The sequence below is a fragment of the Plecotus auritus genome (assembly GCF_963455305.1).
Source record: "Plecotus auritus genome assembly, chromosome: 11".
NCBI lineage: Eukaryota > Metazoa > Chordata > Mammalia > Chiroptera > Vespertilionidae > Plecotus > Plecotus auritus.
In genome coordinates, this window is record NC_137777.1 from 4,226,525 (window position 1) to 4,244,291 (window position 17,767).

General features: G+C 54.3%; 1 protein-coding gene across 1 annotated transcript in view; it reads right to left on the minus strand.

Annotated features, from left to right (window-relative positions):
• Positions 1-17,767, minus strand: part of TG (thyroglobulin) — a gene marked incomplete at both ends in the record, with an annotated part of 170,570 nt that overhangs the window by 96,457 nt on the left and 56,346 nt on the right. Inside the window, 6 exons of the mRNA XM_080646381.1 lie at positions 5,875-5,937; positions 9,187-9,330; positions 10,242-10,321; positions 12,153-12,264; positions 14,193-14,369; positions 15,413-15,550. Coding sequence (XP_080502507.1) covers positions 5,875-5,937; positions 9,187-9,330; positions 10,242-10,321; positions 12,153-12,264; positions 14,193-14,369; positions 15,413-15,550 — 714 coding nt within the window. The remainder of the gene's footprint in view (positions 1-5,874; positions 5,938-9,186; positions 9,331-10,241; positions 10,322-12,152; positions 12,265-14,192; positions 14,370-15,412; positions 15,551-17,767) is intronic.

Sequence of the window (17,767 nt, forward strand, 5' to 3'; positions counted from 1 at the left end):
AAAACATTTGCTGGAAAGACCAACTGAATTCCATCCACCTACGGGCGCAGCGCAAGTGAAGGATGGAGGCAACGCGGACAAAGAGGGCTCTGCCTGCCATCGTGGCCCCGGAGAGCACCGGGCAGCCGCCTCCACTCCGTCCACCGAGTTCAGGCTTTGTGGCTGTCACTGGGCTCCAGGCTGAGGTTGGGGGCGGCGCTGGGAAGCCAACCAGGGCAGACTTTCACAAGGCGTCTTTCTTAGCATCCCCCCACTCCCCCCACCTCCCACCTCCCACCCCCCTCCCCTGCGCCCTCTCAGCTGCAGCCTCAGGCACAGCTCTCTCTGCTGGTAGCAACCTGTGCTGCACCTGCCCCTCCAAGGGCACTCAAGGTCAAAGGCTGGAGCATGTCCTGAAGGGCATTTTGAAGTTCCGTGCGTGAAATGAACTTAGAATACAGAATACATCTCTTCCTTCCTTCCTTCCTTCCTTCCTTCCTTCCTTCCTTCCTTCCTTCCTTTCTTTCTTTCTTCCTTTCTTTTTTGGTTAATCCTTACTCGAGGATATTTTTCCACTGATTTTTTTAGAGAGAAGTGGAAGGGAGGAGGAGAGACAGAGAGAGAGAGAGAAACATCGATGTGAGAGAGACACCGATTGGTGGCCTCCCACACACGCCCCGACTAGGGCCAGGGATTCTGCCCTTGACCAGAATCGAACCCAGGACCCTTCAGTCTGCGGGTGGTTGCTCTATCCACTGAACCACACCGGCCAGGGCCGAACAAATTTCTAAAGACTAGTTTTCTGTGTTTTCCTCTGGCTTGCAACCCAACTGTCCGATGTGCTTGCGAGCAGCGGGCCTCTGCGACAGCGCGAAAGGCCACACGGGAGGTGTCCCGTCCCGGGATAAGTCCTGGGAAGAGCCCCTGCCTGGGCGGGCGGGAGACGGGACAGTGCTCGCCCCCAGGCGGCTCCGTGCCCGCGAGGACGGCCCAGCCCAGAGCGCCCTCTCCGGGTAGGTGGCTATGGGTCTTGAAACCTCAATGCACGTTTTTTCTCCTCAGAAGAAATAGCAATTTTACTGTTGTGAGCCTTTAAAAAAAAATGTGCAATTTTCCCTGAAAAGAGTAAAAGGGTACTCTATACACAGATGACATCATTGACCTCATTTTCTCAAAATCTAGCTTGTCCCTCCAGCAGGGCATCCCCTCACAGCCCAAGGGAAGGGCTTGTGGAGAGGGTTAGAGCTCATTGGCAGCGGCTTGAAGCCCCGGGAGGGTGTGTGGTACCCCACGCACATGATCGTTCAGGCCCCGGCCCCCATCCAACCTCCCCCCGCCCTGCGGTCCTGAACCACTGTCTCCCCCTGCATGTGCCGTGCCAACACATGCCCCGGCTTCCGTTCATGCCCCCGCTCCGCCCAGGACACCTCCCTGTGCCCCCTTGGCCATCTGGCAAATGCACGCTGGTCCTGATGTCACAGTGTGGCTTATGTGGCCGTGGTCCCTCCCTGCCTGCTGTGGTGAATCTGGGGGCGCCTCCCTCTACCCCACCGTCAAGGCCTCCAACCCCAGCGCCGCGCGTCTCCTGGGACGTAAGTGACGACTTAGGAGTGGCTGGCGTGTGCACGTTCACTGACCAGAACTCCATCGAAGTGGAAGATGGCCTCTTCTGCCTTCATACTTTTCCACTCCTGCCTGCCCTGGAGCTCGCTGTCACTCTCCTGCTCACTCACCCACCCCAAGAGATCTCGCCAAGGTCAAGTTCCAAACGCTGGGTTTTTCTACTGCGCATCTTCCTCCGCGTCCCGCTGATGGCCCTGTGTCTGCCATACCGAACTCTCCAACCCCCGGTGTCATGCCCTGAGGCCTTCGCACAGACAACTCACTGTCTCCTGAAACACTTTCTGAAACGTGTTCATCTGACAAACTCCTGCCGCCTTCAAACCAGCCAAGGCGTTAGGAGCCCTCTCTGGAGCAACACGGGCAAGTGCTCAGAGGCGTTTCTGGAGCATGGTTTGTACCCAGGTCCAAAGCCCCTCCTCCTCTCCTCGCCATCCCCACCGACCCATCAGCGCCTCGGAAGCCCCGTTCACGCTAGACTTGGCAGCGGCGGCTGATACACCGGCTCCTTCAAGAAACAAGGCCCAGAGATTAGGCCTCCAGACAAGGCCACGACCGGACTGTCCACCTCGCTCACCCTTCCAGAAGCTCAAACTGAAGCGTCTTATTAACTCTGAGGGGCCAGAACGACAGGTGGGTTCAAGTCCCAGCTTGGCCTTGCAGCCCGGCCGAGCCTCAGTTTCCTTATCTGAGAAGCAGATCTTACTACCATCAGACTTTCTTAGGAGCGTTAAATGATTTTTGAAATGGTTGGTATGCAACAAATATTTCCTTTGCTCCCTGAATAGAAACTGCATAGAGATGAGCAGTCTACATATGCGCACACACGCACACACACGCACGCACACACACGCACACTCCATGTCAGAATCACGTTGGCATGCCCATATCCTAAGGCATCATTATGCCCTCCCTCCAATTCGAATCAAAGGCACACGCTCAGACGCCCAGTTCCAAGCTGGAAACGCTAAGCACAGATGGGAAGCCGGCTCCATGTCGCTCCTGCTTGCAGATCACACTTGTCAGCGGCGCCTTTAAAAGGACTGTGACCGCCCGTTCTGCCTCGGAAACATCTACTCAGAGCCACAGATTGTGGGTGGCTACACGCCATCTTTCCTTTTTCTTTTCTTGGTAATTGGCATGTCAGCAATTCAAACGTTTAGCAAAACACCAGGGTGGGGGCACGTACCATCACTCCCAGCTAGTCACGCTGTGGTTGATTTGTGCCTAACGGTTTGCATCCGGCAATTAGATACCGGAGCCCTCTTCACCTATAATTTCAAGAAGTAATATTTTTAAGTGATTCTAAGAATGTGGTGGGGGGGAAAAAGCACTAGGAAGAACTGTTTGAGACTACTTTGGCAATATAAGTCTAGGCTCTTAAAGTCTGAAGTTCTCAAACACAATCATTTCACTTTGGAGGAAATGAGCTGGTTCTTGGCAAAAGCTCCCTGCACGAAGGTATTCGTTGTAGTATTCTCATAACGAGCCATAAATAACCAAATGTCCAAAACGGAGGCGGGGGGGGGGGTGCTGTGAACGGCAGGGGGTCCACCTGGTGGGATAACAGGACAGCTGTCACTGATAAGGCTGTCCTGTCCTCACCTGCTTTTCATCACCAGGTTGGGAGCATGGTGACAGTGGGACACAGATGGATGGAGGGATGGATGGATGGATGAATGAATGAATGAATGAATGAATGAATATACTCGTGCATGCATGATTTAGAGAGATATACAGGGTGGGCAAAAGTAGGTTTCCAGTGGTGAGTAGACAAAACACCATTTATTCTTGTATTATTATTATTATTTATTAATTATTCTATTTTCCATATAAACAACTATAAACCTACTTGGGCCCCACCCTGTATAACAATCTGGAAATGTACACATAATGCAATGTTAGGTAAAAAAAAAAAAAAAAAAGTTACACCGTGGAGCGATTCCAACGCTCAGACCACACAGAAAGCCTGGGAGACTGGACACACCGACGTGGAGTCACCTGCCCATCACCGTGGCCGCCCTTCACTACGTCTGCGCTGTCCCAGCCTCCCATAAGCAGTAAGTGGTAAGTGAGGACCCGTCTCTTGAGGTTCGTGTGAGGAGCAAATGGTTAGCACAGTGCTGAGGACAACATGCACCGTGCGTGTTGGATCATTAGAGGTTGAAAGATTCCGAAAAAATAGTATATTATTGCTTTTCGTTAAACACGCACATACCTCTTCTCTCCCTCCACAGACCCCTAAAAGTGGAGTAATGAATGGAAAATCTAAACCCACAAAGCTAACGAAGGGAGACGACGGAAATGAGCAAACAGCAACGAAGGGATTTCAACAAATGTCGAGATGAAGGAAAGGGTAGGAAGGCGTGCTGACCGACACGGCAGCGTGGAGCACTAACCCTCCCGGTACCGAGGGGGGTGGGGTGAGACATGCCATGTCCTCCACGGACCCCCTGGGATTGCCTGCACGGACCCCCTGGGCAGCCCAGGGGGCAGCCGGGCCCTGGAAGGCAGGGGTGGCACCTGGGGCTGGAACAGGTCGGCCAGCTCAGGCCCCACTCGGGTGGTTAGTGATAACAGGAGTCTGTATTCTGCGCTGGGGCTCCCTGGGGAACCTTATTCACAGTCAAATACACTTGCTTCAGCCCCAAGTCTCGATATGACTAGGTTTTGAGAATGAAGGAGGAAGATCAGAAAAAGGTGACAAAAGAGAGCCCTAAGGCCTCCTTCATCAAGGCCTGGACTCAGCTGTTACTTCCCAGACTGAAAAATCAAGGCACGGCAAGAGCCGCTGGTTGCTTAGAAACGTAGAGGCCAGAGCGAGAGGAATAGCTAAACACGGGGAAGGTGGCGGCCTCCCTCGGGCAGTGCCAATGGCAGGTGGGCCGCGGTGAGACGGGGAACACGCTGACTTAAAAAACAAACACAACCATAAACCTTTGGGGACCCAGATTATTTCAAATGTTCATGTATTACCTTGGTAAAACTCAAAATCAAGTCTGACCACAGTCTGGCTGGGACGTGTGCCGTGTGTTTGGCCGTGATTATGTTCTCCCTTCCCTAAGCCCCACCCCTGCCATCCCTGACTGGGCAACAATGACACCCACCTCCCCGTGCCTCAGGAACCTGAAGCCATAATGTGCTCAGACACGGACATTCTCTATAAAATGTGCAGGAAAGTCCTAGCTGGTTTGGCTCAGTGGATAGAGCGTCAGCCTGCAGATGGAAGGGTCCCGGGTTCAATCCCAGTCAAGGGCACGTGCCCAGGTTGCGGGCTCGATCCCCAGTGGGGGCGTGCAGGAGGCAGCTGATCCATGATTCTCTCTTCTCATTGAGGTTTCTCTCTCTCTCCCTCTCCCTTCCTCTCTGAAATCAACACACACAAAAAATACATTTAAAATTTTTTTAAAAATAAAATGTGCAGAAAAAAAAAATATATATATATATATATGTATAAATGACCTCCAAAGTTAGCAACTTCCACGGAGAGGAGGAACCTGACATCATGGGGCCACTTACACTTTCGGCCGTGGCCTTGACCGTAAGTGGCCGCCTCCCACGGGAGCTGTATCCTGCCTCTCCACCAGGCAGCAATGACAGGTGTCTAGAGCCCTCAGACGTCAGGTCACAGGGCAGGAATTAACGTCTCGGGGGCTTCCAGAGCCTCTCATTTCCTGACCGTGGACACGGGGAAGGGACGTGCAGGAGGCCCAGGCTGGCCCGCCCCCTCCCACCGCACCCCTTCCAGAGCAGCCCCCTCCCCCCCCCCACCCCCGCTTCCTGCCGCCTTGGACCCAGGCAGCCTCAGTCTGGGCTGCTCCTGGGCTCAGGGCTGGTGCCCGCCTTAGATGCCACAGCGCCACCCAGCGTGCCGATGGCTGTGAGCCCGAACTCCTCTGCTCTGGTGCAGGACTAGCTGCGTTCTCTCCCTTTTGGCTACAGGTGCCACCGCGGTTGACATCGCCCCAGGGCTCTGCTGGCCTCGCCTTTCCTTAATGGGGTGAAAGGGGCCTCAGAGAACGGGGCTTGAGCCCCACCCTGCTTAGTCCAGTTAGCTGGGGTATTTGGACCAAGTCATGCCATCGCTGTGAGTCGGCTGCCGCATCTGTGAAATGGGCGGGTCTCCGTCCTGCCTCTGCACGTGTGCAATGGGTAGGAGCTGGAACGAGCGAGTGGGAGAGGGTCTGGCGAGCGGCAGACTACTGGACAAGAGGAAGCAGGAAGAGGAGGAAGAGGAGGGGGCACCGACATCAGAGACACTGACAGGGAGCTCACCTTTCTCCGGGAGGGAAGGCAGAGCCACCGAGGGGCAGAAGCCGGGAGCACCGTTTTGAGCGACTGCAAAGGAGAAGAAGGCAGCCCGTTAGCTCTTCCTCCCCTCGGGGTCCCCGAGCTCGGAGGGCATTACGGGAGGGACAACTGGGTGGCGGCAAAATTGGGCTTGGAAGGCAGAGAGCATGTGCGACTCCCAGCACCACCCTGCGTCAGAAAGGAGGGCTCGGGTGTGCCCAAGTGACCACCACCTCTCAGGGGCTGGAGACACCAGAGGGGCGCCTCTCCCACGCGCACCCCCGTGCCTGCTGCGGTGGCACCTGAGATCCCAGGACATGCCAACCCCGCTGGCCCTGGGACACACTTTGAGGACCCCTGACGAAGGCTCCGTCACCCATATTCTGTGCACTCTTCAGACAACACTCAGATGCTGCCAGCCGGCCGCCATGCCCCTCCCGCTACACCCGCGGGCCAGCCTGCACCCTGCTCGTCTGAGTGAACGTCTGTCCTTCCTGGGAGAAAGCGGCTCAGAGCAAAGATCCTGAGCGTCGGTGCCGTCTTCAGAGAGCAATGTGACCTCCTCTGAAGGCACTGAAGCGTCCACACGAAGAATGCCTATGCATGTATGCACAACCCATGACACACCAGGGGTGGGCAAACTTTTTGACTCGAGGGCCACAATGGGTTCTTAAACTGGACCGGAGGGCCGGAACAAAAGCATGGATGGAGTGTTTGTGTGAACTAATATAAATTCAAAGTAAAGGAGCGGAGGGGAGAGCAAGAGAACCCTCCACTCTTTTGGCTCCGCGGGCCAGATAGAACAGCCGAACGGGCCAGATCCGGCCCATGGGCCGTAGTTTGCCCACGGCTGGACTACAGTGTAGTGAAGGCCTGGAGACGGGGTGGGAGCGGAACGGGGGGGTTGGGTAATGGAGGAGGGAATGGAGACATCTGTAATACTCTCAACAATAAAAATACATTTAAAAAAATGGAAATGTCCCTGCCTCGGACCCAGTAGCTGTGCTCTTGGAAATTAACTTGCAGTTCAGAGTAAGCTAGGTTTGCAAATGAACATCCAGGCAACGTCGATGAAATGCTGGAAACAACATAACACCAGGAGGACACCATGCGGCTCGTCTCAGCAGGAACTGGTCTCCTAGCTCTGCTGCTGCTACTGCTCTTTCTCACCCTCCACCCGAGTTTCACCAGAGGGTGCCCGCCCTCCGGTGGGGGCGGGTGGGGGGCTCCTTCACTGGACAGAAACAGCTGAGCTGTGACGGTTCTCAGCTTCCCTGAAACCGTCAACACCCTCTGTCCCTGGGAGGACTGGTACTACCCTGGGACCCTCCTACTGGGTCCCCTCGCTGTGTAACCCTGAGCCATTCGCGCTCGGCTAGTTCACATTTGTTAAACAAACGATGGCTAACCTTTCTGCTTCTTCCCAGCTCTGCCTTCCAGGACACCACGTTGGTAGCTTGAAACTGGCCATGGGTGAGAGTGTTTACACCACGGCAAGTGGCAACGGCTGGAAACCAGGGCTTCCCTCCACCTTCTCCGGTTGTAAAATATTTGCCAGCCGGCACTGAACGGGGGGTGGGGGTGCGTCACCATAGGCGCTACCTCGCAGGGTTGTTTGGGGACCAAATAAGATGTTTTCTGCAAAATGTTAGCCTAGAGCAGCCGTGGGCAAACTACGGCCCGCGGGCCGGATCCGGCCCGTTCAGCTGTTCTATCCGGCCCGCGGAGCCGAGAGAGCGGAGGGTTCTCTTGCTCTCCCCTCCGCTCCTTTACTTTGAATTTATATTAGTTCACACAAACACTCCATCCATGCTTTTGTTCCGGCCCTCCGGTCCAGTTTAAGAACCCATTGTGGCCCTCGAGTCAAAAAGTTTGCCCACCCCTGGCCTAGAGCCTGGAGCCAACGCTGTGCTGGGTAAGTGCTTTGCTAGGAGGTGAATGATTGTGAAGAACAGATTGTATAGAAACTACCCACACGCATCAGCTTCTACGTAGGGTGCTCACAGACCCAGCTAGAAGAGCCAGTCACTCCCTCTCGGGTGATGCGCCCACATCTGGAATTGCTTCAAGGCCCACCCGCGTTTGCTCAGCAGAAGAAGGGACACTGTGAAACTCCCACTGTTTTTCTAGAAGCCACATGTGACTTTGTAAACCAACCGATGGCCCTGCCCCCCCCTCGCAGACCTCACACAGCTGCGGAGAGGATGGTCAGCCCCGGTTTCTTCAAAGAGCAGAGGGTACCCAGGCTGCAGAGCCCGTCCCCTTCCAGGAACTCCGAGTCGATGCTTGACCACAGAGCTGCCCTCGTGCCCCTGCCCTCCCACCCAGATGTTAAGAATACTTCCTGTCTGGGTCCCCCTGCCAGGAAGGGGCTGCAAACAGCCTCGTTTGCATTCACAGTTGCTCATCTGGGCTCTGGGTTCTTGGCTAAGCCACGTGGAGCTTCTGTTCACCGTGTCAGCAAAGTCAGAAAGCACAGCCCGCAGGCGCGGGCCCCTCCCGGTGCTCCCTGCTGCAGGCGTGGGCCGCCCTCCTCCTGGAGTCTGCCTGGCTGTGCTGCGGACACGGCTCAGGGACCAAGGTTGTGTCGCCATTCCCACGAGAAGCTCTCTGAGGCCCAGATATTTCTGAACAATTGTAACTACGGCTTAAGTGCCTTTGTACCCAGCTGGTCCCTGAGCACGAGAACGATGGAAAATGACATTCCCGCAGGCGGTGGGATGAGGAGATGGGAAGAGGTGTGGGAGGAGAGATGTGTGGTTACACTTTCCTAACTGACGCGATGAGAAAGCCAGGGGAACCTGGTGGAGGGCACACCTGCTGTCTTCCTCTGTCCAGTAACAGCGCCTGAACTATACTTTGAGGAACTTCCTCCCTGCCGGTGCATACAGCCTCCCTGGCCTGTCACTCAGGCTGCCCCGCCCCCGTGGGCGGGCTCACAAGCTGGGACAAACTCTCTCCCTGGAATTTAAAGCTTGAATGCCATCACCAAAGCTTGAATGCCATCACCAAAGCCCTCTGTCAACGATGACAGTGACACACAGGAGGTTGCTCATTCATTCCTCCTCAACACACCCATGTTGCTGAGACTAAGTGGGTCATCCTTCCTCTGAGTCTATGAACAGAGTCCCCCAAATATTCCTTTTCTGCTTAATTTAAACAGAATCCCGTGTCTGTTGTTTGCACCCAATGAATCCTGAGTAATCTACTTCCAGGCCCCAGGACATCATCCTAATATGTGGTTGGAAACCAGTCAACTGAAGATGCTCACGTAGCGGTTCGGAGCCAATTACTTACCAGGCTTCTGGTACCATCCGAAGGGATAGGTGCGGACCTCAGTGTCGGGAGAGCCGCAGTCCAAAATGCGCCAGGTACCTCCACTTTCCTCACTGCAGGTCTGGAGTCCCAAGCTGTTCAGAGTTAGGCATGTCACCTCTCCTCCTGGAGCAAAAAATAACCAGGACCAGGAATGCTATGAATTTCCCTCTTGGGACTGCTTTTGCTGTGTCCCATAGATTTGGGGTGGCTGTGTTCTCATTTTCATTTCTTTCAAGGTATCTTAGGGTTTCTTGAAACCTATATAATTTTATTGACCAATGTCATCTCAATAAATTCAACTTTTAAAAAAGAAAAATAATAAATTTTAAAATGATAATAACCAGGACCAGGAAAATAATCAAGACAGAAGTTTCTAAACTGAAAGAGGGAAATTCTTCAAACGCATCCTTTAGTAGATATTTGGGGTTCACAGCTATTCTAGGTCTGATCTTAGCCACCGATGAAAAACCTGGCACCTTACTGTCTCTGGCCCAAGAGCACAGGAATGAAGGCAGCTAACGCTCATGGAGCACCCATCACCCATCAGGGCTGTGCTGGGGACGCCTGCATCATATCACCTGGCCCTCACACAGCCCCATGAGGATGGAGCATTTATATCCCATTTACAGGTAAGGAAGCCGAGGCTCCGAGATAAAGTGATCTTTCCAGAGTCACACCGCTAGCAAGTAATCAAGTTTAAACACAGATCATATGAATGGATCCAAAGTTCACCCCACACAGCTGCCAGACCTGAGTCTTGGAAGATGAGAAGATGCTCAGTGAGCGTTCCAGCCAAATAGACGTGCCGAGTGAAGCCGACCAGGTACTAGACCCGGAGCCACATCCCAGCTATCACCTTCATGAGCTGCCTCCCCTCTGCAAGCCCCACTTCCCATCTGGGGACAGGATCGCTCCGCCCCTCCCACCAGGAGGAGATGCTGAGGATTTGGTAAGATCGTAGATGTGAATGCGTTTCCTAGGCTGCAGAGTGCTGTGTGCAGGTCGGGGGGGGTGGGGGGTGTTGTCACTGTTACCTGTTAACTGGGAAACGTTGAGAAAGCCAAAGCCGGAGCAACACGGGTCCACATCGCACAGTCGTTCACACTCGAAGAACCTGGCGTAAGGAGAGAAAGAGCAGGCCCGAAGGATGTCATGGGTGGCCCGGGACCTACTGGGGACAGTGCATTCTTGCTTCTGGGGGCCTGCTTTCTTTATGACTTCCTAAATTGGGGTGCTCTGGCCAATATGCATGAATGGATTCCTAGCTTTGATGTATTTTCTGAAAACACTCTACTCTTTTCTCAGGAATGCTGAATTGCCATCCTTCATTCACCCACTTATTCATTCATTGAACATAAATTCTGTGCTTATAATATGCCAGGCTCTAAGCCAAGCTAGCCCAGAATCCTAAAACCCTTTCAGACAGGGAGAAAGTTTCAGCTTTGGGTTCTAGAAAGGGGAAAAATGGTAGGGAAGGTGTCTCCAGAAATGGGGGGGGTAGGGGTGGGGGGCAAGGGCTTGCAGTTGGAGTGACCCAATCAGGTGCCTGTTTAGGTGGCAAAGAGCTGTATTCTCCCTCTTACCCACTCCACCGCCGGCTAATCTCACTCCAGGACACACCTCTGCTTGCTGAGTCAGGACCTACTTTGCTTGGTTCCTCAGTGTGGCTCCTGGACCCCACCCTCAACTTCGAGGACCAGTCCTACCAGAAGGAACTTAGTGGCTCCAAAGCAATGCTCTGGGCTCCGTTCGGAGTCCCCTCTGCCCCGACCACACGTCCCAATTCAGGTCACTCATTCCCGATTCCTGAGAGCCCCCTCTCCCCAAGTTCCTTTCTGGTGTGGGGACCCTGCCTCATTCTTGGCGCTCTCCTTCCCTGCCCAGAGCCCATGACTCCAAGTCACATCCTGGTGAGTAAACCCTCCATCTCTTGGGCAACTTCTCTGATGCTGGCGGTATCTCTGTCCTGATAGTCCCTCTCCAGAGCCCTGCCCACCTGCCCACCTGCCCACCTGCCCACCTGCCCACCCTCCACTTCTCCAGTCTGAATCATGTGTCTTCCCATCAACACACCCTCCTCTGAGTCCCTCAGCCCTTTCCCCACAGCAGGGGCAGGCTGATCCCTGTTTCCAGCCCTCCTTCTCTGCCCCCTCCCCTCAGCACGGGGAGCGTGCTCAACCTGATCTCCAGACAGACTACATCCTATCACCTTTTTATCTCCATTCTCCAAAGCAGATCTTAAATGCCAGCAGCACAGTTTTACCAGCTAACAACGCTTCCCAGATCAACAGTTCACAGGTCAATGCCCTGATCCTAAAGTTCAAAAGTACTTTAGAGGGGAAGCTTATTTAAAATCCCCATTTTTGAACCCCACCCCCAGAAATGCTGGCTCGGTAGGTCCAGGGAATGTGGGTTGTGAAGTCTTCCTGCTGATTCTGGTGGGTCGGAACCAGAGGCTAAGCCTAGAGAAGCATCGTCTTCAATGAAAACAACTATACAACAGCTAACTGACAACAACGGCAAGAAGCGTTTCTAAAGAAACGAAACAAAATAGAAGTCCATCCCAGCCTGTGTCCTGTTAGAAGTTCTATTTGCTCTCCAGCTTCTGAACAGAGCACAGCGAGGCTTTGTGATCAGGTTAATTACAAGGTCTGTCTGATCATTGTCATTCATTGATAAGACATGGCTCGAGTCCTTTTGCATTTCCTGTTGCATCAGCTGACGGGCGGTCCAGGCTGCATTTCGCGTTTGCCATGAGTCATCTGCCGCAGCCATGGTTCTTAGACATGGTGACTTACTTATTACCTTTATCAACCTCTGCCTAGAGTTTCATGTTTTTATTCTGCGTGTGCCTTTAACTGACAGATATCACCTTCTTTCGGATGCAGATACAGGTGGCTTGGAATAACTATCACAGCGGGATGGGGCGGGATGACGGAGCTTACCCGTTGGAGATGGACTTGTCGGACATGAACACTTTGCTTCTAATGGAAACCCCCGTCAGCTTTTGGAATGGCAGGCGGGTGTAAAAGTTCTTCACTGTCTCTTTCAGAACAACTGCACGGGGAAGGAAACAATTACATTATTTAGGGAGAGACTTGCCGTATCCATAAAAATATGAGGATGGCGCTAGCTGGTTTGGCTCAGTGGGTAGAGCGTCAACCTGTGGACTGAAGGGTCTCAGGTTCAATTCCCGTCAAGGGCACATGCCCAGGTTGTGGGCTTGATCCCCAGTAGGGGACATGCAGGAGGCAGCCAATCAATGATTCTCTGTCATCATTGATGTTTCTCTCTCTCTCTCCCTTCTCCCTTCCTCTCGGAAATCAATAAAAATATATATTTTTTTAAAAAATGTGAGGATGAAGGTGCACAGAGGAGACTGGGCGCGTCCAGTGGAAGAGGGTGTGTTACGCTCCCAGCCCGGCTGCAGTAACAGTGAAGGGCTTCCCGTGGCACTCGCACAAGACAATGCGGCAGGACAGGGGCCATAGCAACGCCATCCTGGGAGCCAGGACACTCACAGGCAGAGCACAACATGGAGTTAATCGGCCTAGAAACATGGAGGACTTTTCTGAGGGAAGAAGCCAGAAGCCACTCCGTCCACCTGCTGGAATCCCAAAGGGCTTGAAGGCGGCCTCCGTGGATGGGGGTGGGCGGAAGCAGGATGGGCACGGAATCGCTTCGGGAAGCAGTCACGTCTCCTGCTGCCTGCCCCCCTCTGCTCTCTGCCCGCTTCCAAACACAGGACGGTGGAAGCCTGACTTTCTAGAGGACAGAGGGGAGGGTCTCCTGGGTGCCCCAGGGAGAGTGATGGCGGGAGCACCCCGGAGACGGCAGGAGACTTGCCAGTCAGTGCGCATGGTGAATATCGAGGCTTCCTCCCACCCTGACTTGGAATCCAAGCCAACGGCACCAGGCTTTAGGCCCCAGGCCAGGTACTCTGAGGCTCCTCTATGGGCAGGACCTAAAAATCAGGACATGAGGGACCCCCCCCCCCCCCGTAAAGGGTGGCCCCGCCAGATCACCCTCCAGGCGAACCTCAAGTCAACAAGCTCCCTGACTCACTGGAAGCTTCCTGACCAGCTTCAGGGCCCTCCTCTCACACTGAGTGGAAAGCCAAGGGCGTCGGATATCTGAGAAGGGCCTCCAGCGAGGACGGAAAAGAGTCAGTAAAAGATAACAACGTCTTGGAAGAAATGGAGACTGTGTCGAGTGAAAAAAATTTTCAAGAAGAAATAGTGTCGCCCAGTGGGCGTGGCTCAGGGGTTGAGCATTGACCTTACTAGTAAGAACCAGGAGCACATGCCCGAGTTGCAGGCTTGATCCCCGGTGGCGGGTGTACAGGAGGCAGCCGATCAATGATTCTCTCTCTTCATTGATGTTTCTATCTCCCTCCCTTCCTCTTTCTGAAATCAATAAAAAAAAAAAATGTAAAAAAATACTTTTAAAAATAGTGTCATTATGCCGAAACCAGTTTGGCTCAGTGGATAGAGCGTCAGCCTGCAGACTGAAGGGTCCCAGGTTCGATTCCGGTCAAGGGCATGTACCTTGGTTGCGGGCACATCCCCAGCGGGAGGTATGCAGGAGGCAGCTGATCAATGTTTCTCTCGCATCGATGTTTCTAACTCTCTATCCCCCTCCCTTCCTCTCTGTAAAAAATCAATAAAATATATATTTTTTAAAAAATAGTGTCATTAGTGCCCTGGAAAGAAAAATCCACTTCTATCTTTTCAGAGCCACCATTGGTGGGTTTCTGTAACATGCAGCCTGGTGGAATTCTAACTGCTCTGTGCATTAGCAGTAGCTTCTCTAAGGGCCAGCATTCCAGGGCAGAATTACTCTCTACAGCTGCCTGGATGCATTTGTGAATGGCGTCACTTTTCTGTAACGAGCACAGATAAGTCTATCTTTATCTAAGGAAGACTGGATCTGGTTACTTCTGCCCACTGGAAGCGCAGTCTTCGCCCATCACACGGAGCGCTCACCTTTCCTCCGGAACAGGGCACTCGGCCTGTGGGGCAGGATCAGTCTGCAGCCCGTGGGACGTGGTTCCAGGACATCATCACACACCTGGGCCTCTGGGTAGAGGGTGCAGGTGAAGTACGAGGGGGCGCTGTCTCTTATCTCGGCCAGCTGACAGAACGAGGGCTCCTGGACACAGCCTGCAGCAAGGGAGCAGCGGGGTCAGTGCTTGGGAGGCCTCCGGGGACCGTGACCTCGGCAGGTTCTTCTGAGAAGACAGGCCTCCGAGGGGGTCTTTCCAGGCAAGCACCTGCCCAGGACAGTCAGGGCTGTCCAGTTGGGAAGGCCCAAGAAAAATACCGGGGTTCTGATAGCTGGGGAGAGGGTCATATACAAAACAGGGGGTCCATGTGGCTCCGAATAAAGGCAGAGCCTAATAGGGTGAGGGGTGAGCAGTCCAGGAGGAGAGAGGGTAAAACTCCACCGGATCTACGCAGGACCAGCTTGGAGACAGCCAGGATCTTCAGTCCAGAGGCCACTGGACTGTCAAACGTTATGAACTCTGTGGATGATCTCCCGCTGCTGTTCCCATGTTACACTTTGCCACTGGCCTACGTGAGCTCTCTGACGGGCATATTGGTGTGTGTTTTTCTCACCCCCAAGGTCAAACACAAGGCCCAGAACATAGGTTATGCCTGTGGGTAATGGATAGATGAAAGGATGGATGGAAGGAAGGAAGGATAGAAAGATGGATGGGTGGATGGATGGATGAAAGGATGGATGGAAGGAAGGAAGGATAGAAAGATGGATGGGTGGATGGATGGATGAAAGGATGGATGGAAGGAAGGAAGGATAGAAAGATAGATGGATGGATGGATGGATGGATGGATGGATGGATGGATGGAAGGAAGGATAGAAAGATGGATGGGTGGATGGATGGATGAAAGGATGGATGGAAGGAAGGATAGAAAGATGGATGAGTGGGTGGATGGATAGATGGATGGATAAGTGGATGGATGGATGGATAATGGGTTTGGGGACAGAGTAGAAATTAACTAGAGTGTGAGCATCTTGAAGATAGGAGTTATGTCCTTTCTTCCCATCGCCCATGGTGCTAACGTTGCAGTGACCTGGGAGTTACGCCACTGAGTTTGGCCTTCTCTGTTTCTCCAGCTGTTAACGAGGGCTGCGACGCCTGGCCGCAGGGTCAGGAGGCAGAAGGTTGAGGTCTAAGGACACTTACGGGAAAGGCACCACAGGTCTGCCTGCTGAGGTGAGAACAGGTGTTTGAACAGCCAGTGTTGCTGGCTGGGCAGGGACCGGTTCCCACTGACAACGACCTGGGTAAGGTCCACAGGGGAGAAGAGCTGTGACGTCATATCTGGAAGAGAAGGAAGAAGTCAACCTCTTTTCCCTTATCTCCTCAATCTCTCTCTCTCTCTCTCTCTCTCTCTCTCTCTCTCTCTCTCACGCACACGCACACACACGCGCGCGCACACACACACACGCACACACATACATACACGCGCACACACACGCGCGCGCGCGCACACACACACACACACACACACACACACACACACACGCACGCACATTTTCAGGGTATGTGAGGCCAGAGCAGCTCTGAGTAGAACTGGAGGTCCAGCCAGGAGAGGAAGGTTCAGAAGGCCCCAGAAAGCTCTAAAATTATGCAGCTGCAAAAATCTCAGAATCTTGGTTGGAAGAAACCTTGGGAGCCATCTGGTCCAATTCTCCCCCAAGGCGGGACTTTTCCCCGGCATTTCTGGCTGCTGCCCCGGCAGCCCGGGTGCCACATCTGTGCCGACCACAGCAGCCCGCCCCTCCTTAGGCAGCTGTGGCGTCCAAGCTGACTCTGTAACTGGAGGTGCTGACGCCCCTTCTGTCTTCTGAAGCCCCGGGGAAGTCCCCTCTTTCTCCCAGAGGGGCCGTTATCTGTGAGGCCAAAGGTCACCTCCGCTCAGCCCAACCCTGGAAGTTCCAGCTTGTCCGTCCCCGCATCTCTCCTTGTGTCTTCAGACCTTGTGATCCCCGGCTGAAGGCTCCTCCTGGGCACCCCACTTCCTGACAACAGAAGCCCAAGCTTTCTTCTTGGTCCAGGCTCTACCTGCATCTTGAGCGGCACCCGGGAAGCATGCAGACACTGGTCCCCACTCACCACCATGCTGCTGGTGCCCCGGCCACTGCGCACCGCCTGCATGCATGCCCTGCTGCCTCCCCTACCTGCTCCTGCCCTTGCTTCAGGGACCAACACTGTCCCCCCCCCGCTCTGATGTCGGTGGCTCTATAAGCAGGTTCTCCAGAGCTGAGGGACCCCACATCCAGACCCAGGAGTGGGGGGCATATCTGCACCTCATGAGGACCTGACTTTGCAGAGGGGCTTACACGGGGGGTATGAAGCAGGTGATGGAGATGAGCCAGGGCACATTTACAATACTCCTTAGCTCGCAGCTCTGGCCTAAGGCCACTGCATCCCACATACACCCCCACTTTGCCTTGGAGCTTCCTTACCAGCAACAATCTCTAAAGGGGGATGAAGATTTATGGGGGTCTGCCAAGGCCGGAAGTCTAGCACTGGCAGACACCCAGGGGTCACGTGGCCATCCTCTCCTCTGGGACCCCCAGCCCTGGGAGGTGCTGCATCTCATGTTAGTGTCTCAGGGCCAGTTTGCATGCCTCCCCGCCCCCACCACTGCACCAGGCCCGGCACAGGGAGGGAGCACAGACAGGGAGGACGGAGGGAAAGCAAGACAGGGGGCTCCAAGTTCCTCCACCCTCGGCTGTCCTCAGGCCTTTGCACAAGCTACTCCCGGGCCTGGAACAGCGTCTCCCAGGGGGCCCTGGAAATGTCTGGCAGACCCTGCCAGGCTGCTTGGAGGTCCTGACTCCTGCAGGCCGCCTGGTGTCCTCCCTCCCCTGCGCTCCCACCTCCCCTGTCCCCACCGCAGCCCTTGTCCCACTGCCATGCGGTGGCTGGCAGGTGGGAATCCTAGTCTGTGTGCAGGCTGTGTGGCCCGGCATACGCACTCAGCCCGAGTGCGCACTGTGGACACAGGGCTCATGGCAATGTCAGTGTGAAGGATTTCGTGGCACTTGAGAAGGTTCTGTAAAATCCGTCATCATACTCCGAGCCAGGGCCACGCCTACGGTCCACAGAGCTATCATGTGACTCCAAGAAGAAGGACCCCTTTCCACACCCACCAGGAGGGGAGCTCCTCCCCCTGCCCCCCAAGACCTGGGAGTAATAGACAAAGCTCTGCTGGTCCTCCCATCTCAGCTGGGCTAGAACCTCAAAGGGAGTCCCAGCTGCAGAACAGAGCCATGTGAATGGTCCACTCATCGCGTAGACCAGGGGTCCTCAAACTTTTTAAACAGGGGGCCAGTTCACTGTCCCTCAGACCATTGGAGGGCCGGACTATAGTTTAAAAAAAAAAACTATGAACAAATTCCTATGCGCCCTGCGGGCCCGGGACGAGTTGGCTGCTAAGCAGGACAGGCAGCGGCACCCTGCGGGCCGGATAAATGTCCTTGGCGGGCAGCATGTGGCCCGCGGGCCGTAGTTCGAGGACGCCTGGCGTAG